This window comes from Galleria mellonella, unplaced genomic scaffold, assembly GCF_026898425.1.
Source record: "Galleria mellonella isolate WM207_F2 unplaced genomic scaffold, CSIRO_AGI_GalMel_v1 utg33, whole genome shotgun sequence".
NCBI classification, from domain to species: Eukaryota; Metazoa; Arthropoda; class Insecta; order Lepidoptera; family Pyralidae; genus Galleria; species Galleria mellonella.
The window spans coordinates 11,300,128-11,324,523 of record NW_026442079.1 but is presented as its reverse complement, the minus strand read 5'-3'; the positions used below and the strand labels follow the sequence as shown (position 1 = coordinate 11,324,523).

The 24,396-nt window shown below is 32.4% G+C and overlaps 1 protein-coding gene across 15 annotated transcripts in view; it reads left to right on the top strand.

Annotated features, from left to right (window-relative positions):
• The window catches only part of LOC113519612 (coiled-coil domain-containing protein AGAP005037), a 282,821-nt gene that overhangs the window by 8,749 nt on the left and 249,676 nt on the right, over positions 1-24,396 (top strand). For 14 of the 15 annotated variants that reach the window (XR_004224036.2, XR_004224037.2, XM_052896596.1 and 11 more), the window contains exon 2: positions 8,149-10,029. Coding sequence is in view for 13 of the 15 variants with exons in the window: in XM_052896596.1 (XP_052752556.1) it covers positions 8,190-10,029 (1,840 nt within the window). In the remaining 2 variants the exon portion in view is untranslated. Of the gene's footprint in view, positions 1-999; positions 1,104-8,148; positions 10,030-24,396 lie in introns of those variants that run through there. The other variant, XM_052896593.1, reaches the window with a different exon arrangement.

Below are 24,396 nucleotides of genomic sequence, written 5' to 3'. Positions count from 1 at the left end.
TATTGTAATATGATTTATTATTTAAACTATATTTTGTTTTTAACAAAACAGACTTTCTTTTGTTTAAACAAAGTTAAACAGTGTCACAAACCTTTTTGTAGTTAGAAGTTTAAACATGTATTGAACACATAGTTATCGCAAGTTTACTTTTTTTCTGGTAAGGTGGATAAAGTTTGATATTAAAATAATGAAGCTGTTTGTATACGTTTGATCCAATCTACAAGCTCCGTAGGCATATTAATATGTACCCAGGTGTGTCAGTGACATAATAATTACAACCTATGCAGTGTTGCCAGATTGGGTGTTTAATTCCGTATTTTTGGGTAAAAAATTTTGTGTTCGCGAAATTTTAGAGAAATTAAATTATGGATGAAATTTACGGAGAAAAGTGGGTTTGTAGAAAGTTATTTTTTGGTCAATTTTAGTATTTATAAATGAACACAATAAAATATATGAATGAAGGTATTTTTTTTTGATGGAAATAGTGACCCCATCTGCGCTAACGTTATACGCTGGCGGAGCACCAGTGAGGGATGATAAGTGACGATGAAAATGTAGGTCAGTTAGCCCATCGTGATGAATACACCTGGAATTCAGCACGATGGTTTCCAGTGGGGATCACGTGGAGGTCGCTCTGACAGGGTATATTGCTATATGAGACTGGTAGTCCACATTACTAACAACCCCTAATATGAATGTAGGTAGCAGAACAGAGAAAGGGAGTGGATAAGAAAAACAAAAAAATAGAAAGAACCAAAAGGTTTTTTTCACTTGCACCGTACACGTAGAAATGAAATGAAAGACGATAGAAGTTTATGGTTGGATAAAAGTCCACGAAATTATAATGAAGAAAAAAAATTTGGACGTTAATGTAAAAATATAAAATGCATCTGGCAACACTGAATCTGTGATCGCAGGTACTGTCCTTAATCTGTGACAATAATGAGCAGTTTGACAGTCGATGATTTGATTTCATATTGAAATTCTGTGATGTGGTTTAGACAAGTTATCAACTGCCGCAATATACTTCATGATATTAATATTTTGTGGTATACGTGCCAGTGACAGTTTGTGATTTTGTAAAGGCCTTTATGTTACCCGTAGTGAGTAAAATTTAATATAATAAATTTCAATAGAATTTAATGAAAATAAAAACAAAGGAATAATTATCTCATTCACATAACAATTTATTGAATCCTCAAGAATAGTCCAAATAAAAAAAAAAATATTGATCAAATATTACAAATGAAATTTAAATCATTATTAATATTTGAAAGGATATATATTTAAGTCCCTTATTCCTCTCATTCACCAATTCCCTTTACGCTTTTCCAACGTTCCCTTCCTTTTTTCCTCAATCCTTTCCTCCATACCGTAGGTGGCGGAAACCACCAACAAATGCATTCCCAAAGAGTTTTGACGTCAGGCAGGTGGCCGGTCATGAAACTAAAAACCAAATCTTTTTGTAATATGGATAAAATCATATTACGCCGACCCCAAATGATTGGGATAGGGGTAGGAAGATGATGATGATTAATATTTGAAAGGAGCCTTCTACCCGTAAAATTGTATATATTTTTCCAGTGACATTTTTTAATAGATGATAATGAAATGGTAACCCCACCTGCGCGAACAGTCAGTTAGCCAATCGTGATGAATACACCTGGAATTCAGCACGATGGTTTCTAGGGAAGACCACGTGGAGGTCGACCTGACAGGGTATATTGCTAGCAATGGGTCTGGTAGTTCGTATAACAAGGCCATATTAGCTAATTTATAGGTAATTTATATTTATAGGTGGCTGTGTTTCGGTTTGAAGGGTGGGTTATGGCGTAAATTTACTAGGTACAGAGGAACAATATCTGAGTCCTCAGGAATGGCAACGCATGGGGGGTATCATGGGTGAAACAGTATACTCTGTTATGTCCATGGTACTGCTCGTGTCTATAGGCGACGGTTACCACTTTCCATCAGGTGGGCCATCAGCTTGTTTGCCATTCTAAGTTGTATAAAAAAAAAAGAGATTTACATTGTTTGTATACATTATGTCTCTACATCGGCGTGCAAATATTTAATAATATGAACATTTTTCATTCAACCTTTCACATTATATTCCTATTCATTATTTATATAAAACCCCTTATATTAATTTATTACAGTAAACAGAAAATGCCTATGTATATATATACAACAGTTGTACAAATTACTAATATTATGTAAACAAATTATAGAAACATATTAATAAGTATATCAAAATAAAAACCATCAAGAATTCTTTACTTCGAATATATATTTATTTTTCTTAGTAAAGTATTTATTAATGGTGTACTCGAAAAATCTATGATCTTATTTTCCCACTTATGTTTTCTTCTTCTTTTTATTTAAGAGTTTCCTCTTGTCGGTGCAACTAATTCATGTTTTGTAATTTAATAATTGTTTGTCGACATTATCAAATTTATATACCACTAGCGATCTGCCCCAGCTTCGCACGGATTCAATGCTGATACTAAATAGCGTCGTCGGCCCCCGTTACATTACGACATACATTAGAAACCTCTAAAATTATCAGTGTTTTTTCTACTATATTATGCATGTATTATACATATAAACCTTCCTCTTGAGTCACTCTATCTATTAAAACAAAAACCGCATCAAAATCTGTTGCGTAGTTTTAAAGAACTAAGTATACATAGGGACAGACAAATGGGAATCGACTTTATTTTATACTATGTAGTAAAAACAATTGTTATTGCTATCTAGGTATTATGACTCTTGTAAAAATACTATTTTCAAAATACTTCAATAGTGTACATGTTCGAACAAACCAGGTGCATCTACGTAATATAATATGCCTGTAAAGTTGTAGACTTATTCAGACGGGAAGGTATTGATCTTCCAGCTGTCTCAAAGGTCGAGAATGGAATGGGGTATCAATATATCTTAGGCTGGAAGTAATACGGACGCCGGGTTAATTCGACCACCTCAATTGAGGAATTTCTCAGTGAAGGGTTAATGCCCTGTGTCATTATCAGGACCACTCACGCAGTGTTAATGATAAATAAAAAAATCAATGGATAGGTTAATACCTAACTCTTTGTTGTTTATAAATTAAGATTATATAAAAGCAAGAATAGAAATTAAAAGATCACTTATAAACAATGGGTGGTTAAAAAAAAGCTTTTTAAAAACTTTTAAAAATGGGTCTACCCAGTAATCGGGGTTTTGCCACTAGTTGCCTCATATATATATATATATATATATATATATATATATATATATATATATATATATATATATATATATATATATATTTTAAAATGTATTAATCTTTTATTCCTCGTCTGATAATAGTGTAAAAATGTCATTATTTATTTTCATCTCTGGTATACCTATAGAAACCACTACGGGTATAAAGCATAATACACTCTGCAAATCTAGAAATAAACCCCATATTTATAATCTCGGTACTGATATTTCCTGGGGAGAATGGGTGGGTGTTTAAAAATACGATTCATTTTGTATAATCCACCGCTAAAGATGTACTAGTTCGTTGATATTACGCCTTCAGCACGAGATGCCTATTTAATTCGGCGGGTTATTTGAAATGAATCGTACGATTTGTGTAAGGCGGCTATTTCCCTTCGCTTTTACTGGTTGATCTTCACCAATCATCAATCCATTGGGATTTTCTGTTATTTTCAAAAGTGAGTATCTCCTACTTGTATTTTAATATCTGTTGCATATAGAGCTGGGTCGTTTGTAATTTGAGAAATAAAAAAATGAACAAGTAATATCAGTAAAACGCTATTATAAATTGTTTACGATAATATGCCCCCTCGTCCCTCTAAAATCCAAAGAATTAAAAAATTTGGGTAAAAATATTTACAAGGCATCTAATAATCTTTAGCTGGACCGCTACTAAAGATGTTTCATCGCAAACACAAACAGGACACCATGTCTGTATATAGTTACATATATATATTTTTTATTTTAACGGCTTTTATCTTCTTCAGGTGTACCAGCCCTATCGTACCTTGAAATAATTTCTCAAATAAAGTTTTATCTACATTTTAAGACACGGAAAGAGAGGAATTAATGGGTATCAATAATTTAGAGAGATGTTCAAAAAATTCTGATTTGGGTTCAGCTAATATAGATTGAATAGGACCAATATTTAATTTGTTTAGGTTAAAATGAATTCTACGAGTATTTCCTTCGAGTGTATACGACACTTTAACACTATACATCGCTGTACATCATCGATGGTATTACAAACTGGACAATGGGGTGATCAGGACTTTCCCAATCGTATATGCAATTTTTTTAAGGATAATGGCCATGCATACATTGAAGTAAAAGTTGGGGGAGCGTGCCATGTTAATGTTTACAATCTATATTTAAACTGTTGTATTGAAGGGTTCTAGAAATAATATTGTTACAGTTTATCGCACGCGCCGCCAATTTTGTTGCAAGCATAGAACTAAAAATTTGCATAACAGAACAGAAAATTTGTTATTAAGGAAAATACATGTATGAAATATAAAAATGCATTATTTATTCAAAAGGCATTTACATATCACACCCCACAAGATTAAGTAGAAGTTTTTAGCCCTCTGTTTACATGCATGGGCGCCCCTTTCCAATAAACGTTTTTTTTTTATCAGTAAAGTTAATCCCCGATGGGGTAGTCAGAGGCATTTGTCGTCTATTGCGCTTGTGGAAAACGCAACACTCGCATACTCATAATGTAGGTATATAGTATTTCATGACAAAAATATGTTGTAAAACACTAAATCTACCTGACCGAGGGTATTTTTTTTATGGATGAAAATGGAATGATAACCCCGCATGCGCTAACGAGATACGCTGGCGGAGCACCAGTGAAGGGTGATAGATGAGAATGAAAATAGGTTAGTTAGCCCATCATGATGAATTCATCAAGAATTAACCATGATAGTTTCCGCGAGAAGGTCGATCTAGTTGGGTATATTGCTAGCAATGGGATCCTCAGTATCTATTACTAACAATCCCTTTCCCCTCAACCGGGATATGTTTACTGACCTGTACAAGAAGTAGTCTATATACTTCTTCATCCTATGAATATAATACGTGTATACTAAATTTTATATTGATTGGTTAAGCTGTTAAAGCACTATAAGGTAACTAATAAAAAGACAAATTTACATATACATTTATCCCTTTCAGACCTGAACGATACGGGCGTGAGTTGTAACTTTCAAAAAATTTAAAACCGCACGCAGTTCATTTTTACTCACGAAGCTGAAATAACATGATAGTGAGATTCTAAACCAACCAATAAGAAATCATTTTAGCGGTCAGGTGGTGCAGTAGTCTCGTGAGTGCCGGCAAGATGGCTTGGCTCCAAAACACGAAAATATATTTAATCTGAAAGAAAAAAAAACTTGGGTCTGAAAGGGTTATAGAATTAGTATTACCCTTGCCTCATATTTAAAAATTACTTTACCTCGGACGGAGTCATGCCGTTTTCCCCTGCCAAGTTGAATCACCATCATCATGATGTTAGTCGCACAAATTATAAATTTGTCTGAATATGTCTTGTACAAAAGTGTTACACGTGTCCCAAAATGTGCGTGGATGGAATGGTGATTGGATATTGATAGCTATTATGGAAGGCTGTAGAAAATCTGGTTATAATAATAGTAGTTAATCTTCAAGTGTTGGCAGCCACACGCATACTAATTGTAGCGGAATTAAATTAAATAATTGTAATCAAGTAAACAGTCATCAATTTATTCCTGCTTTCGATCGAAAATCAGATTAAGAGGCAATAGAATTTAAAAACAAACGGTGAATTGGTGTCCGTTAACTTTTGATCTGGTAATGGGGGAACCAAATATTTATGACGGGAAATGGAAATAGAGGTATCAGTAGATTGTGTTTGATTGTAAACATCTAAAATTGTTTTGACTGATCAGCTCTATATACTCGTAAAGTTATATGTGGATCAGAACAGAATATATGTTTTTTTTTAATAGCTGAGAATGGAATGGTAACCCAGCTTTCCCTATCCTGGATATTCCCTATACTTATAGCCCTGGCGAGACCTCAGTGAAGATGGTAGGTGTGGATGAATGTAGAGGGCCTACCATGAAATATTTTCCGAAATTTCGGGGACGAAAGAAACAGAAATTTGATGTTAAAATTACATAATACATGCCGTTTAAAATTAATAACAATGTTAAAATATCGTTCCTCTGGACTATTAGGATAGGATTTATGACGAATGAAATGTTAATCTTTATTTACTGGGTCGATTTCGGTACGAACAAAAACACGAAATTGAGCCGAAAATTCGGAATTTTATTTCATGGTAGACCACCATGAAATAAAATTCCGAAGTGGTCAGTTAGTTCATCGTGACGAATTAACCACGATTATATTTTTCAGTTATTTGCATTAAAATATGTACAAGCTTTATTGCAGTTAATTGTTTAACGATGTGAGTAACAAATCTCGAAATTAAATTTATTACGGATCTAAATATTCTATCAATAAATCTATTGTTATGATTTATACTATTATTGAACAACATCAGACTGTTTATGGTTGTAACGAATTATTCATTTGTTTACATTTTCGTTAAGTCCTATTGAAATAGACCATAGGTAGTCTGTGGAAATTCCCAGTTGTAATAATTGGGTAATTAGCACTAATCTATTGAAGAATGATGTTAATCGCCACGTCATATGCGTTACAAACACAACAACACTCAATATTTAATATTGAAAAATGATACGAAGCGCCTATTACAAGAGAATTTTCTTGTCCGCACAAATAGCAGTAATTCAAATTAAATTCCTGACACTAGAGTGCCACACCTCCACAATAAGTATGGAATAAGTAAAGAATTTAAATTTTAGGCTCCTGAATGTACTTTCTTCTGACTCTGATAAGGTTGTTGTGCTGACACCAGTTACTTTTTTAGTCTGTGGATCGTCACACTCAATTGACTTATATAGTACTTAGATTCGAACCATAAGAATAAATTTTCATTCACATTATTTATATAATAGAGTCTTTATTAAAATTATTTATTTTTTTAAGATTTGATGTGTTATGCCCTTTTTGAAGAACATACTGTTATCTCTAGAAACAATCTCGACAGGAAGATCAAGTGCATTTAAGTTAGTGAATTCTCGATTCATTTCTCATATTATATTATGAATCAATTTTATGATTGAATGGGCATCTAAAGGCGCTATATCATACAATAGAAGACAATGCTGACTTTTTTTGTTTTTATCCATTCCTGCGGGAAATCTTGTAAATCCTTTTTTACTGCATACCTACATCATGTGAGTAACATTTGCTAAATTTCAAGAACCCATTATGTTTTACGATTTATGATAAGATTTCGTGATTAGTCATTTGGTATTACGAGTATTTCAGCTTTTATATACGCATAGAATGATTATTACTAGGTTTACACAAACGAGACAGAACCTTTGTCCTACTTTTAGTCGTGAAACTATAAGACGTATAATTGCATGCATAATAAAGGTACCCGACTCCATGTCAAGTCCCTGGGGAATAAAACGTGGACTTTCATCTATTGCAGACAAAAGTTCCTTGTTTGTGCATGCCTAATGAAAGCAGCTTAGAATATTAATACTGATACTCGCAAGGGTATAGTTATTATTCCCCTGAGTTTGTTGTTCCTTATGTGTTCGTTGGAGCCACTGTGGCGGGACATAATGAATATTATTCTGTTACAATATAGACATAATGCTTGTTACATTACTATTAATATTGAATACATAATTACACTTCACCCAGAAACTTGTACTGATTATATAGAAAAATAAGAATAAACAACGTTGTTAATTTTTCACTGATTAAAAAAAAAATAGAACGTTCTTAATTTGGGTGTATCTTCTACTTTTTATGTGTCAGAACTTATTTATTGGAAAATTCTTTTTCTTTTTTACTTTAAAGGATATGCTACTTTCAGCTTAGTTTCATAGAAATTTTATTAGAATACATTCAAAAGTTTTGTTTTTAAAACAACTTTGGTAGCGATTGAAGTCGATGTATTCTTTGTGGTGCAGACTTGTAAAGGAACTACCCAAGCATATTTTAAATTTGAAGTTTTTATATTTGTTGCAGTTGCTGTTGACGTCTAACGTGAAGTTGAATAATTTAAGAAAATGAACACCAATAGAAAAAAAGGCAACAGTAGCTTTCGAAAACTGTTTCCTCTTCTTTTTTCAAATAAATCCAAAGACAAAAATTCCAATAAAGATTCTACGAGTCTGAAGACACAAAGTGACCATTCTTCTAATAGTAATAAATATCAAAATCCTCGAGCAGTTATTAGTAATACAGAGAAGTATGTCGATAATCAAGATAATAACGATTGTATATACGAGGATCTAGCAGTGACACAACAGCAACATATACGCGATAACGACTCGCAGCGCATTGACGTGCTAAGCAATCATTCATCGAGCAGTACTTTAGTTTCAGATAGCGTAAAAAACAAACCTATTTACTTAAATACAGATTCAGAATTATTGAATGTTAAAAAAAAAGAATATGCAAGTTATACGGCTAGACCACAAGTGCCTCGAAAACCACACAACGAAGCTGCTAGCACTACGATAAAAGAAGGTACGTCAGGGACTTCCCAATATCCTGATGTTTATTACCATTCATTGGAGAAATTAACTGATAAAATATCGCCAATAGACGAGATTGAGATATGCAGGGCATCTAGACTACAAACAGATCCCACACCAGTTGGTGCGGAAATCAAAAGAGTAAGCACAAAGTTCCTCATATCTCCAAAAAAAGAAGCCGAAGTACGGACTATTCAACCCACGAGAGCTAGAAGTTTATCCTTCGATAAACATCAGAAGGTGCATGATGACAAAATTGATAATACATCTTCAATGAAAATGAATGTTCAAAAAGCTTATAATTATTCCGCACCTACTTCTCCGATGCCAATAAATCACAAAATTCCAAATATGCCTAAAACTGTATCTCCTTACGAACAAGTAAGAAAAACTATGATCGAAGCCGAAGAAAAAAGAAACTCGTTAAATAGATGTAGCATACATAATAAATCGACGCCTTCACCTAAACCGCAGGATTATAATGAAATATTGAAAACATCACCTTTATCACATGTGGATATTGCAAAAAACGATGACATTGTTGAAAAGGAAAAAGCACGTCAAAAAGTCGAAGCGTTTTATTGGCAGAAACTAAAAGAACAAAAACAAAAGGAAGACGAATATTTAATGAGACAATCACTTCAAATGTCGTCTATGAGAAGTTCCGCGAGATATAATGTACCTTATTCGAATTGTAGCACACCGAATTCTTTAATTTTAGAATCTAAAAGTTGCAGTCTGCCTCGCGGACAAGAGTTCAGTAGTTATAGTTTAAATCAGCCAATTTATTCGCGATCCCCATTCGCGCGAGGCGCGCCCGAGAGGCGTACAGATACTTTTATACGGCATCGAACTTCTCCTATCGACCAAGATATCGTCTATCGACACCCGGAGAAACTAAATTTGCGAACTAACTCGCCAGTCATCGTATCGCAAGATAAAAGACAAGCGCCTATTTTCCATAGAGGTTCTTTGGCTCGAGATTCTCAGAATAATAACATGAATCAACAAATCAACAACAAAAGGGTCAGTTTTGAAGAGCAGCATTTATCAAAAAGTGGTGTTGATGCCAGTGACACTGTGAAAAGTGGTGGTGTAGACTCTAAAATTATAAATGACAGTTACAAGTTAATAAATCCGCGGAATGAGTCCTCCCCGACGGTGTCTTTGAAACTCAGTGATAGAGCAAAAGGACCTTGTAAGGGTCCACCGCGGCCCCCAATCCGTACATCGAGTGTTGATAAAAGTAACAAATTAACGAATAATAAGAAAAAGTTACTATTTCCCGGTCATAATGTGTACTCGGAATCTGAAAGTGGATCAGAGGCTGGCGAGATTCAAAGGATTCTTGAAAACAACTTGCATAAAGGTAAGTGATTTATTTTATTACAATTTTATTTTTAATTTCAGCTTTAGATACAGTTCGTAAACAATTAAGTGGATGTGGTATGTTGCTTGCATTTTCTTTCGAGTATTAATTACTTTGATATCTAGTGTTCAATGTAGTATCAAATAGGTAGGTGTATTTTCATTGTAATGAAAAAAAAACGCATTACCTTATAACTGCAATTTAATAGACAAATAGACTTTAACAAACGAATTTCATTTTTTTTTTGTGACATGTACTCGTATTTTACTAATGAAAAGTTTAGCTTTCGGTACAAATCTACGTGAATTTTAAAATATTTTTTTTAGCGAATATAAAATGAAATTTTTTTTTCAGTTAATTTTATTATTTTACGTGTGAACTATTAATAATGATAATAGATTGGTATAAATAATACATAATAATACAATTTCGTTGTGTATACTCTTAACAATATTTATTCTATTAATATTATAAATGTAAAAGTTTATAAAAATATTTGGATATTTAGATGTTACTAAATTATGCTTAAACGATTAAAGAGTTTTGAATGATATGTGATACAGGTAGATTGTATCCTATCTTAACATAGCGGACATAGTCGAAGGAAATGGTTAAAATATAGTTTTAATATACCAATATATTCGAGTTTATAGTTTATATCTTGTCACGATATTTTAACAATATATTGTTACATCTATACCCTTCCTTAAGATAAAGCAAAATACATTATATTTAATGCCGGTTTTTTTTTGATGAGTGAGAATGGTATGGTAGCCCCGCCTGCGCTAACGTTATATGCTCGCGGAGCACAAGTGAAGGGTGATAGATGAGAATGAAAACAGGTCAGTTAGCCCATTATGATGAATTTATCAGGAATTAACCATGATAGTTTCCAGAGAGAACCGCGAGGAGGTCGACCTGGTTGGGTATATATTCAATCTCTCTTTGAAAGCAAATCACGATTAATTAAAATTAAAAAAAGAAGTAGTAAAGTAGCGTAAAGGTCGCTATGGTATTTGGTCACAAGAAAAGTGATCCAAAATATACATGATGATGACAAAATATAATTTTTTTCTTTAAGAAATTTTATATATATATATATATATGTATATATATATATATATATATATATATATATATATAAAATTTCTATATATATATATATATATATATATATATATATATATATATATATATATATATATATACAACTTCAATTATATTTATTTATACTTATACTGTGATTAGTTATTGAAAATATATATTTGCCAAAATAAAAAGTAGGGATAATATATTATTTAACAATAAAAAAATTTTCAAAATCGGATCATTAGTACCGGAGATTACCTCAAACATCGAAACTAACAAATTTTACGTCTTTATAATATTAATATATATCTAATAGATTTACAAATTACATCCATAGTATAGTATACAGACAAATTATAAAACAAAGTTGATCCCCGTCAGTCTGTCCCTATGTATGCTTAGTTCTTTAAAACTACGCAACGGATTTTGACGATTTTTAATAGGTAGAGTGATTCAATATGAAGGTATATATGTATAATACATGAATAATATAATAGAGGAACACTGATAATTTTAGAGGTTTCTAATGTAATGTTGTAATGTAACGGGGGGCCGGCGACGCTATTTAGTATCAGTATTGAACTCGTGCAAAACCGGGGCTGGTCGCTAGTGTAATATATGTGTAGATAGTTATTTCAATTCTGATGGTACCATTAATAATAACGAGAACTGATAACATTGATGTAGGTATGTTAATTAGTACATTATAATGAACGTAACATTATGATAGTACAATGGTTTTGTTGTTCACAGGACATAACTGTTGGTTTGCTATTTTTTTTATGGACGATAATGGAAAATAAACCCCTATTTGCACTATGAGTATATGCTGGATCACCAGTAATGATGAAAAGTCAAGCACTTAGCTCATCGTGACGAATTCTACGAGAATTAACCAGGAATGTTTCCAAGAGAAACATTGAGGTCTCAAACAAGCATACGGCTCACTTGATGGTACACGGTTACCGTAGTCTATGAACGCCTGCAAAATTACGTGCATTACGCGCGCGTTGCTGTCCCTGAAGAAACCTCTTTACTCCTTTTTTGTAGAGCCTCAAGCTGTCAACTCTTGGAAAAACGTAGACAGGGAGCTCGTTGCATAGCCTAAACGTTAGCTGGAGGCGGACTAAGATGTGGAGGTGAACTCTAGAAATAAATAATCAAATAAATAATAATTAATGTATTAACATATGTATTTAAGACTTCACTTTGTCCTTTCTATATTTACCTCGTCAAGAATTTTTTTATTTAACTTAGAATGGCAAACAAGCTGACGGTCCACCTGATAGAAAGTGGTAACCGTTCCCTTTAGACATGAGCAGTACCATGGACATAACAGAGTATACTGTTTCGCCCATGATACTCTGAGGACTTAGGTGTTATTTCTCCGTACCCTGTAAATTCACTGCCATATTCCACTCTTCAAATCAAAATACAGCCATGCAATCACAAATGCTTTATGGTAGAAACACAAATGGGATAGAGGTGCCCAAGCAAAGGACTTTTGTATAAAGTCTCTCTCTGGTATATCTCAAAAATAGACATACAAAATTACGTGATATGTTTCCGATAAAAAATTTTCATTAAACATTTTAACTTCTTATTATAGACGAAAAGTGGTCTTTGCTGTTGTTTAAATATGTAAATATATGCAGATGCAGTTTGCAACTTTGTGCTCCCAAAGGCTAGTATAGCTCACTGACTCTCGTTTAATACAATAATATAGTTTTAGCCAGGTTGTTTAATCTATTCATAAAGCCGAAGAGTTTGTTTGTACTTGTTTGTTTGTTTGTACACGCTAACCTCTGGAACTGTCAGTCGGATTTGAACAATTCTTTTTGCATTTAATAGCTCATTTCTTAAGGAAGTTTATATATAACCTTATGATATGACCACGGGCGAAGCTGTGGGATATAGCGAGTTAAAAGCTGTTGTGATTCATAACAGTAATGACTCTGAAGGCTTTTTTTGTGCAGCTCGACATGTACTACTTTCAATGATCATATTATCTGAATCTAACGTAATAAGGTCAAGCATTTTAACGTCATTCGGATTAGTACTGCTTCTTGTTAGTATTTTCCATCACCGGAGAGTTAGTTGCCAATTAAAATTCACACCACACATTTTTTATATTGGCCAGATTAATCTAACGTATTTTGGGTTCTAAAATGATAAAAATATAACAATTGCTGAGATGATGGTGATAGGAGAATCGCACTATTAAAAATAAAAATAAAAGATAATGAAAGAAAAAAAATTGATAGGAAAATGAAACATAGAAATTATGCTAATTAATATTTCTACAACTTGTTTACATTTGCGCGTACATAGTAAACACTGGCTATGTATATTGTTTTAATCATTCCATTCTTTTTTCCAATTGGCAATTTGATGATTTGAAATTTTATATTTTAACACTGCATGTTTTATATGAGACGAGAATTAACGTATTAAATTAATTAATCAATGGGAATTAATAATTCAGGTAAATTGTCTTAGTTTATAAATAAAAAAATATGGTGAAATTTTATCAGTTGTATTTTGAACGTGTGAAGTATCCTTTTTAAAAATCATCGAGAAAATTGACGCACAAGAATGCTACAATCGCAGGATAATATTATGGAGGGAGAATAAACAATATTGCTAGCTGAAAGAAAATATGGAGCCCTCAATTTTATTAAAACATCCTTTGGGATCCACTTGTAATGCGATTGAAAGGTGTAAAACATGGAATATGTTATCCTTGTACAACGGTTCTCCAAATTTTTTTTGCCTCTGTACCCTGTAATTTCATTGCCGCATCCCACCCTTCAAACTGAAACACAGCCGTGCAAACACCACTGCTTCACGGCAGAAACAAAACACCGACAGGGACAGAGGTACCCAAGCGGACGATATTTGTGCAAAGTTTCTCTCTAGTGAATTTATAAGTAAACTTGTGTGACTCTCTAAGAGTTTTGTGTACTAACCCTACGAATACTAGTGATGATAAATCGATTTAATAGCACGTTATATGTTTTTGTTTCACGACTTTTTGTTTCACAAAAAAACTATATATCTTAAAAAGAGATTTTGTTTGGATCAACATAGTAAAGCTTTTTATTAATTAATAAAATTAATTTATCATAAATTCTTTTGAATTGGTGAAAACACTGTGTATAGTGTATACACAAAATAAAATAGAATAGAATCAAGAACTGCCTTTTTAAATTGTCTGAAAAGGTCGTTATTATGATATGAAAAATAAAAAAAAACTTCATAAAATGGTTCATTAAATATAAATTGAAAAGACTACATAGTCTTTATAAGTATAAATACTTATAATCATTAATAATTTTATGTTTCTTTAATTAACAATTCTTTGATTCATATCAGCCGTTAACTGTCCATTGCTGAACATAGGTCTCCTTTAGAAAGGATTTGCCAGTAGTTGGCATGCTTGGCAGGTGGGTTGTAAACTACAAATAGCCTTTCAGTGATGTTTTAAGATTGGCGCTGCTGTCCGTCGAGTTCTTTTAGTCGCCTCTTACGACACCCACGGAAAGGAATGGTGGAATGCCTTTTCTATGTAAATAAAATAAGCGCAAGAAGTTATTCAAATAAACAATGATGGCGCCGACCAATAAATAAATATTAATATGATGATTATTATATTAATTTTCTAACATATGAAATAGCTTTTAAAAATAAATAGGAATGCAAACTTTGCATTTTCTGGTAAACCAAATTCCCCCAATAGAGGAAGGCCTGTGTTCAGCAGTGGACAGTTAATGACTGATACGATGATGATAATGATCTACAAACAATGATATCATACTGAGGTCACTGACGTAATTCTGGGTTTAGTAGAACACGGCTATATGTTTCTAAGTGCGTTCCGAAGCAAGCGAGTAATAACAAATATTATAATATGAATTAGAAAAGCTTCTAAGGTTTCGGAGTTGATTCGAAAAAAAAGCGTTCAATATGAACATTAATTGTATACAGAAGGTCAATAAAAGTATAATGGTTTAGCAATTGAAATCTCAAGTCTTAAACTCAAAGTACTTATTAAATTCATGAGCAGTAACTCAAAGTTAGGAGCTCTTATCTCGCCAAGGTATAATGTTATTGCCAAAAGGTTCCTTTATCTCGACAATATATCGAATCAAACATTCCCAAAGCAGTTTGTGTAGACCCTCAGGAGCTATTAAACTTTTGCTTGCTACTTTGTCCTATGTGAAGTTTTGAGGAATATAAACGCAATACGCGATACGAGAATGTGACGGAGTGACGGAAAAAAGTTAGCGAAAAATAATCTTCAAAAGATATATTGTATAATGTCAGGGGGAAAATCAACTAGTGGATTCCAAAAACTATACAATCTATACTATAACTCTTCATACTTGTCAAAATAACTTTATGGATGCGAAAACTTTGCCTACGACGTCGGTTTGCCGATAAAATAGCGGTTAGATAATATATCTTCAGCGGACGACAGTGGACCGATCCAATTTTCCGCGTGACAAATTTGTTTCTGGAGATTATACTCCAAATGTTCCTTTTTAGAGCTACACTAATGCAATAAAAAATATGGGCTGTATCTGTTTTCTACTCATTTGATTTTTATCTGTGATTTTTATACGAAAAGGAATGGAATAGGCTCTCTACGAGATTAGATCTTCGTTTGATGAATACTAATATACTACCAGTATCTTCAAACTTATTCTTATGGAGAAATCAGAAAGCGATTCTTTTTATGCCCTGAATTCTGTTTTTAATTCCCGATCTAAAAAGAGGGATGTTATAAGTTTTACGTGTCTGTGTATCTGACTTTGGCATCGTAGCTCCAAAACGAAGGGGCCGATTATAATGCGATTTTTTCTTGTTTATAAGCTGACGTTATCGAGATGGTTCTTAGCTACAATTTATGTAAATATATTTAGGTGTTATAAGGTCATCAGCTCATTTTATAGCTTTGTTTGTATCGGTTTTTTTTTAATAAATTTATAGTTATTAGTGTTATCACATCTTTTGCTTTGTTAACATTCATAAGTCTCCTCCCATTTCTTTTTATTTCTTTCACAGTAGATACTGCAACTTATCGTAAAAGATTAGTATGTGTAGTTACTTTGTAGTTTTGATTCTCTACGGTACACACCTGTATCTTTTCATTTCCTAATTTTAAATATTTTTCATTTAATGTTTGATCTGAGATTTTTTTACTTTTTTAAAGTATATACATACATCGTATGTTTTTCCTTATTTTGATACCAATTATAAATAAAAAGACAACACAGCTTGTCCAACTGAAAAATACAATTGTTAATTTGACTTTAAGTATAAATACACGTAATCTTGTCTGGCATAATCTATCTACCAAAACCTAGTCGTAGTATAGCTACTAACAGGCTTTAATTTATAGGAGTATCTTTAAGCTCGACCAAACTCAGAATTGTACAACTGAACATATTCCTGTCAAATACAACAGTTTTACAAAGTCGAGCACAAACCTCATGACAATATGGGCCCTTTACTTTGATGTTTTATCTAGCGAATGTGACTCACATTCATATATGACTTCATATTTAATAGAGCAACCGCCAGCGACATCTTAATAATTTCTATTGTCCATTGTTGAGTATAGACCTCCCTCATAGAATGCCATATGGAACGTACCGAAGGATGTGATTTGGCAGTGTTATTACAAGGTAATGTGCTTCACCATACCTATTGTTACAAGGTTCGGGAATGTAGGGGAGTGAAAACAACCTTAGGGCTACATGCATTTAATAGAGGATTGGTTATTTAATACCTTGCCCATGTGCGTGTATTATGGTTTGTGAGGCAAGAGTTTTTGTATTATTTTTTAATTACAAGAGGAATTAATGAGCCTTTTAAAACAATACTTGTTTTACGATATTGTGCATCGCCTCTCTCTTGTACCACAGTTTATTGATCAGTAAAGTTTAAATAAATAAATAAATAAAATGCGCTTGCAAGTAAGCTTTTTGAAATTTATGAAAACTTTAATATGTGGTAGAATGATAGGCGCGTTGTTTTGTGTAAATAAGGTCCTAAATCCGATTCTCAGTAGGGTCAATAATTATAGTAAAAGAAACTTTTTATAATTGGCTCAGGCCTAGGCGTTTCGGTTACTTCTCTAGGTATTATCTAGATCTTAATTTAATATTTATTGCCTACTTGAAGATAATTTTGTATTATATTTCTTAATGTTATTGAAATTGGAAACAGGGACAATTCTCGTAAAAAAATATGATATTAGATTAATAATTAAACTGGCATCCACAAAAATACCTATACACCTATTTCAGTTGAGACCAAACAAGTTATATTGATTTAAAAACTAAACTACTAGTTTAATTTTGATAAAATTTCTATGGGACCAATCTATAAGTATATCCTTTCAGATAAAAATAAAAAAATTAAAATCCATTTACAGCTAACAGAGTCATGGGGTAACAAACATAAAAAAGTAGAACCAAATTAAGAATCTCTTTCTTTTTGAAGCCGGTTAGAAACAGTTTAAGTCATTTCACAGGTAATATATTACTAAATAACTTACATATGTATAAACAGAATAATGTATTTCTTAATAATTAGTTTGTAATTATGATGCCCGCTAATCGTAATTATGGTGGGGTATTGTTAACAGTTTTGGCGTCGAAATTTATCCTTCGAACTAATTATTAACGTACAGCCTTAAACTAAATAGAACTTCATTAATTTTGTATATATACGTTATTGTGTAATTGTATGCACATTTATAATTAACTAAGACTGTGTCTTGTTTTTTCTTAGTAATATTATAAACGTCAAAAGTTATAAGAATTTTTGGAATTATAATACTTAATCATGGTCCAAGAATTGAGCTTTGAGGTACACCCTTTTGTATAAGAAATTTGATAGATGTAACACAATTCAGTTACGTGATCAAAGTCAGAGCATACAAATATGTAACGTTCATATCAAGATCTTTTAAAATATAAAAGGTATCGATTCATTTTCCACATAAACAAGGCGCATTTCATAAATTGTTTTCGAAGCATTTTTTTATGGTAGAACATTACTTAAGAGGATTTAATAATATCGTTTGCACTCTGTATAGTGACAAAGTATATTTATATATATATTGTATTTGTATAAAAACTTGTATAAAAAAGTATTCCATAATAAAAAGCGTCTATTTCATTTACTAAAGTACTGGCCATTATTTAATTGTCGATGCACTTTTGCTATTCGATTGAAGTTCATCGATAGCTCTGTTGAAGATAATTTAAAAAGAGAGAACCAATAAATTCTTTACAGACACTTTTTATCGGCTCATCGCAGTTGAAGTACTTTTTCTTTGAAATATTTTATTGTGAAAAAATAAAAAATAATAATTTAGATACCATAGATAGGTAATGAAGAGATGTTAGTCTAAACTAAAAAAAAAGTTGTTGATTTTGGACTTTACTTCTTTTTTTTTCTATTGCATATTTATACCTATTTATTGTTGTAATACTTTTTTTTAAACGCCAATCGCCAACAGTACCGCTAAACTGTACTGTAAGTGCATATATAGTAAAAATTAACAGCAGGTAGAAATTTAGTTACAAAAAAAAGCAATTAATACTAATTAAGGATAGTTTCCTAGATTTAGGAATTCTAGTATGTAAAATATAATGTATTAACATTTATTATAAATTTGTAGGAAAATAACTCTTAAAACTGACCAAACATATTGTACATTAAATTAATTATTTTCAATCTTTTATTTTTGCTTATGTTATTTATTTATTGTTTTATTTAAATAAATAATTATATGAGTATTTAGAATATACGGTTAAATCATTTAAATTCACAATGTGGAACTAAAATATACTTTTAAAATTAGAATGCATTGAAATAAATTCGAAAATCAATCTCTAAATTTTAAATTTATTTGTGTCTAACAATAACGTAAAAATATCAATGTAAGACAAACTTATAAAAGCTTACAATGTTATTTTTGAACTAATATATTATTGTTATGATAATAAGTGAAGACATGAATTCGTCGGTTACTTGAAATAACCTTATTTCTAGAGAGCTTGTTTTAGGTATTAACTTTAATGTAGAACCTAATGAAAAGTATTATTAATAGATATTCTTCCACGAATTAATAATTTCGAATTAATTCTTAGTATGAGTTGCTTTCATGTATGAATACAGTGATTATAAGTCCAGAAATAACCAGAGTTTCTTATGTATAAGGCTTAGTTGGTGTGGGTAGGTAAATTACGTGCTCAATTTTAATGATCATTTTCTTGTATGAAATATGCTATTAAAATTTAATTTTTTAGTCTAATATTAATATTGTTGAATTATTCTATTCTAAGATATCACTGTAAATTCATCCGCATCACTGTAAATTCGCTGCTATATTCTACTCTTCAAAACGCTGTACAGCCATGCAAACACAACTAGTTGGCGGTATAAATGTAAGTAGGTCAGAGGTACCCGTGCAGATAAATTGTGTGGTGTGAATTGTGACAGGTGATATAGAAATTATCTGTTTTGAACGTTTCCAGCAATCACACATTGTGTAAAATATGAGTGCTCTTGAAGCATTTACACACGTATAAAACATAATCTTTGTCTATGTGTATATCAGAATAATTCCACCGAATTTTGTTATATATGCTTACATGTAGCAAATACGTGTACTTAGAAACAGGTGGATGTGTAGGCAAACATCGCAGTCTATGAAAGGCTCGCAATCTTACCATGAAAATTTGGCCACAATTCCGAATTTGTTGCTCCGAAGCCGAACGAAGAAGACTTAATGTTAAATTCGCCAATAATATTCCGCCATAATGGTACAGTTTCGGTCGTTTAGATACTATTGCGAAGTTCATAAAGTACGAAGCGATTTTCTTCGTCTTCTGACCTGATTTTGGCATGAACATTTTTCATTGTACCTACAAACAAAAGTTATAATTGAGGAATTACGTTTTATGTTTTTTTTTTGTTTTCATCGATATTTATATCAATTATCAGTAAGGGATGCGGATACGATATTGCCGTGTGGTTCCGGCATAGGATAGGCCACCTACCTTTCCTGTGAGTGTCGTAAGAGGTGACTAAGAGAGAATAAGGAATGGACAGCAGCGTCTCTCTTAAAACATCTCTAAAGCCTAACTGTGGTTGTCAACCAACAGTTAGGCTTTTGGTGATGTTTGAAGAGAGATATTGCTACCCACTCCTCGACTATTAAGTTCTCTTAGTCACCTGTTGTAAGCGACGCCCACAGAAAAGGAAAGGGTGGCCCATTGTATGCCGGGACCACATGGCAGAATGGATAGTCTCTCCTACAATTCTTAGTAGACCTCCATTTCAGTGTTCCGTTTTCTAATTTCGGTCTGGTAGAGTGTACCTAAATGTATCTATACCTCGCTTTGAATAGACAGTCAAACAAGTTAAAAGCCACCCTCTCTCGCGACGACGAATGCAGAATTGAAGGTACTCGACACTTCTTTATCCGCGGCTTGTTTTCTTTTCTACTACAGATTTTGTTCGTATTTTTTTGTTTTTGTTTTAACATCTATAAACTTTATTTACCATTTCTAAAAGTGGTATTTCACTTTGTCTGAATATTCTTAAGTGTTACGCGATATTTTTACTTATTCTGAAGCGATTAGGATTATTATTTCACAATCGATAGGTTTCCTCTTAATCCAACAGTTTTTTAAATACACAATCGGGACTTAACGTGATGAAAAAAAAATTAATATAATAATAATAATAATTATTATCCATCATCGTCCATTGTTGAACATACGAGTGGACCTCCCCTATAGACTGCTATAAGGAACGGTAATTTATTTATATATATTTTTTAAATAAACTATATTTGTCTGTCTTTCAAATTAAATTAAGGCAATTTAATTATTCAGTACCAAAAATGTAATACCATAGTCCTTAAGAATGTCATTAGTCTGTTCTTGTGTCACAGTATATTCTGTAGTTTTCATGGTGTTGCTACTACGTTCCACCAGGTGACAATCAGTTTGCCGTTCCAATATAAAATATCAACAACGTATGGGGGGTATCATGGGTGACACAGTGTACTCTGTTATGTTCATAATACTGTTTATGTCTATAGGCGACGGTTACTAATTTCAGGTGGGCCGTAAGCTTGATTGCTATTTTAAGTTGCATCAAATATCATAGCAACCTGTTAATTGGTATTATTTTTTATCCTAACATTAAATCACATTTAATACATAACATTACGTAAAATGTGTCTGCGGTGATAGAGTTTATCTTGAAAATTTTTTGATATATCTCGACGCTCAAACATAATATATGAGTTTACAAATGGCCGCCATTATGCAAAATGTCATGTCACTTTGCAAAATGGCACAAAATTCTATGTCGTGTCGATGCAAATTGTGTAAAGCCGCTACGAAATGTAGAAGCGAATCAAATTTACCTTTTTTTTTTATTAAAATGTTATTAGTCTTTTTTAATATGTTATTTTTAACACGTTTAGTACTTTAAAATTAAAGTTGCATAAAAATTTTACAATCATACAATAACTATTGATCGATATAAGGAGTAGTTAAAATATATTTAATTTGTATTTTAGTAAATATATATATATATATATATATTTACTAAAATACAAATTATTATGTACATATATGCATACTGTAGAGATTACTATCAGACTATAAGTTCGCTCTGTAGACATGTTTTAATGAAAAGTATAAATAAAATAACAAATATATCTATAATATATCTGCAATTGACAAATTGTCAAGTTTTTAATTGTTGACCATACAAAAACATAAGGGACTGTCTCCAACGTGGGCTTCTTTTATAGATTTTTTATTCTTAATTTTAATGTTATTATTTTATTCTAAAATTTCACATTATTTGAATGAGACAATAACTCGCAATGAGACAGTAAGCTATATATACTCTTTTTGTTTCATTGTTTGCCTTTCATAATATACTGATGTCCAATGCTTGATTTCTCATCTTCACTTCAATTCTCACAAACAATAGGCATATTTGGAGGCAAGAAACAAGTAGACAGATGTAATTCCCACTATACTACGAAATTTTAAATTAATAGATTAATATCAAGGATTCTCATATTACAGAGTATTGATTGTTTTCCCCTAAAACTTGTTTCTTCCATCTGAAAGAGTAAAGATGGTTAATTAATACCCGTCAGAAACATTACCATTAAAGCATGCATTAGAAAGAATAAGACATCGGACGTTGCTCTCTCGTTCTATCTCATGAATGCGTATGCAATAAGGTATTAAGCGAAGGACTCTATATGTTATTATCATATATAGATAGTCAATATCATGTAAAATATACTATCATCATATTAGCTAACTATAGTACTATCAGACTTTTACCAGAGGGAGACTTTGTACAAAAGTCGATTGCTTGGGTACCTCTGTCCCATTCGTATTTTTACCGTGAAACAGTTGTGTTTGCATGGCTGTGTTTCAATTTGAAGGGTGGGATATGGCGTGAATTTACAGGGTACAGAGGAATAACATCTGAGTCCTCAGGAATGGCAACGCATGGGGGGTATCATGGGCGAAACAGTATACTCTGTAATATCCATGGTCACTGCTCATGTCTATAGGCGACGGTTACCACTTTCCATCAGGTGTGCCGTCAGCTTGTTTGCCATTCTAAGTTGTATGTATATATATATCAGTTAACTGTCCAATGCTGAACATAGGCTTCTCCCTTTTGGGAGATTTTGTCAATTGTTGCCACGCTTGGCAGGCGGGTTGGCAATCACAGTTAGGATTTGATTATGTTTATTATTAAGAGGGACGCTGCTGCCCATCTTTCGACCATTAAGTTCCATTGGTTGCCTCATACGACACCCACAAGAAAGTAAGGGATTGCCCTTTCTATGCCGGGACCACACGGCATACCATAAAATACATAATAATAAAACATAGTATTTACACCAAAATTATACAACAAATGGCTCTAGTATAAATATAATTTAAAACTATCTTAATTGGTAACGCTATCTGGATTTTATTAAATTTTAAGACGGAACAAAGTTTAGTTTTACTTTATTAGTTTATTTACGTATTAAAATATATAGTCCCTGTTGAGGGAAAAGGGCTTCAGGTAGAGAAATCGGCAAACCACACAGGCAGTATCAAGAAGCGCAGATTTCTTCATCAATCATTATTAATCATTCTATTGAGATAAGTTCTGTGTACACAAGACACCTGCAGCGTTGCCTTATTTCTCATAATTATTTCAGAATGCGCAATGTACAAACCGACTGTAAAAACTCTTTATTATAGATGTCGGATTAGCATAACGGTCCAATAAGGCGATGTCTCCCAAGTCGAAGTAAATATATTCAATCCGTAATATTACCAGTGAAGGCGTTCTGTACGTACGTATATTTATGGGTATTGGGGTGAAATACTTTGGTGGAGTGTTAGGTTTGCTCAAAATTACGTCAGCAAATCACACTACACTTGTCCGGGGTTAAGATTGTTTGCATATCTGCGGTAGGTAGGTGCTGGATAAGGTGTTATCAAATTAAACGCAAATATATTTAGGAATGCTGTCGTAATTTAAAAATAAGTGTGTTAGTAGCATTTTCAATTTTTTATTTTTCCTCAAACATGCTTCAAACATTATTTTAACAATCTTCTTAGAGAAAAATCAAAATTGCCGTACTGGCTAGATACATGCGAGCAGCGACCGGCAAAAGTTGTATGAAAATCCATAACTCGTCGTGTTTTGCGGCCAGATAAATTACTAAATAAACTCTTATCTGTCCTGTAATTTAAAAATGGAATGACCTTTTACTTCGAAACATGGTTACCAAGGAGGTAACTAATAAAAAGGTTTTATTTAAATTTCGAACTGGCTTGCAAATAGAAAGCTGTTTATTGAAAAAAAAAACAAAGGAACATAATGGCGCGTGAAAAATTATTATTGTTCGTTATTTGTCATTGAACTTAAAAAGTAAAGTTGTGTTTTTGATTTCCGCGCATTGTTTGAGAAAAGTACTATACAAGCCTTGGCCACAACTAGGCATTGATGGACTCACGTATGTGTTCCTCGGCTACGCCTCATCCCACATTTGCTCGTTCGTCCATCAATGAAAATGTAAATTCACGCTATATCCCACCCTTCAAACCGAAACACAGCCATGCAAACACAAATGCTTTACGGTAGAAACACGAATGAGACAGAGGTACCCAAGCAATAGACTTTTGTACAAAGTCTCTCCGGTGGTTA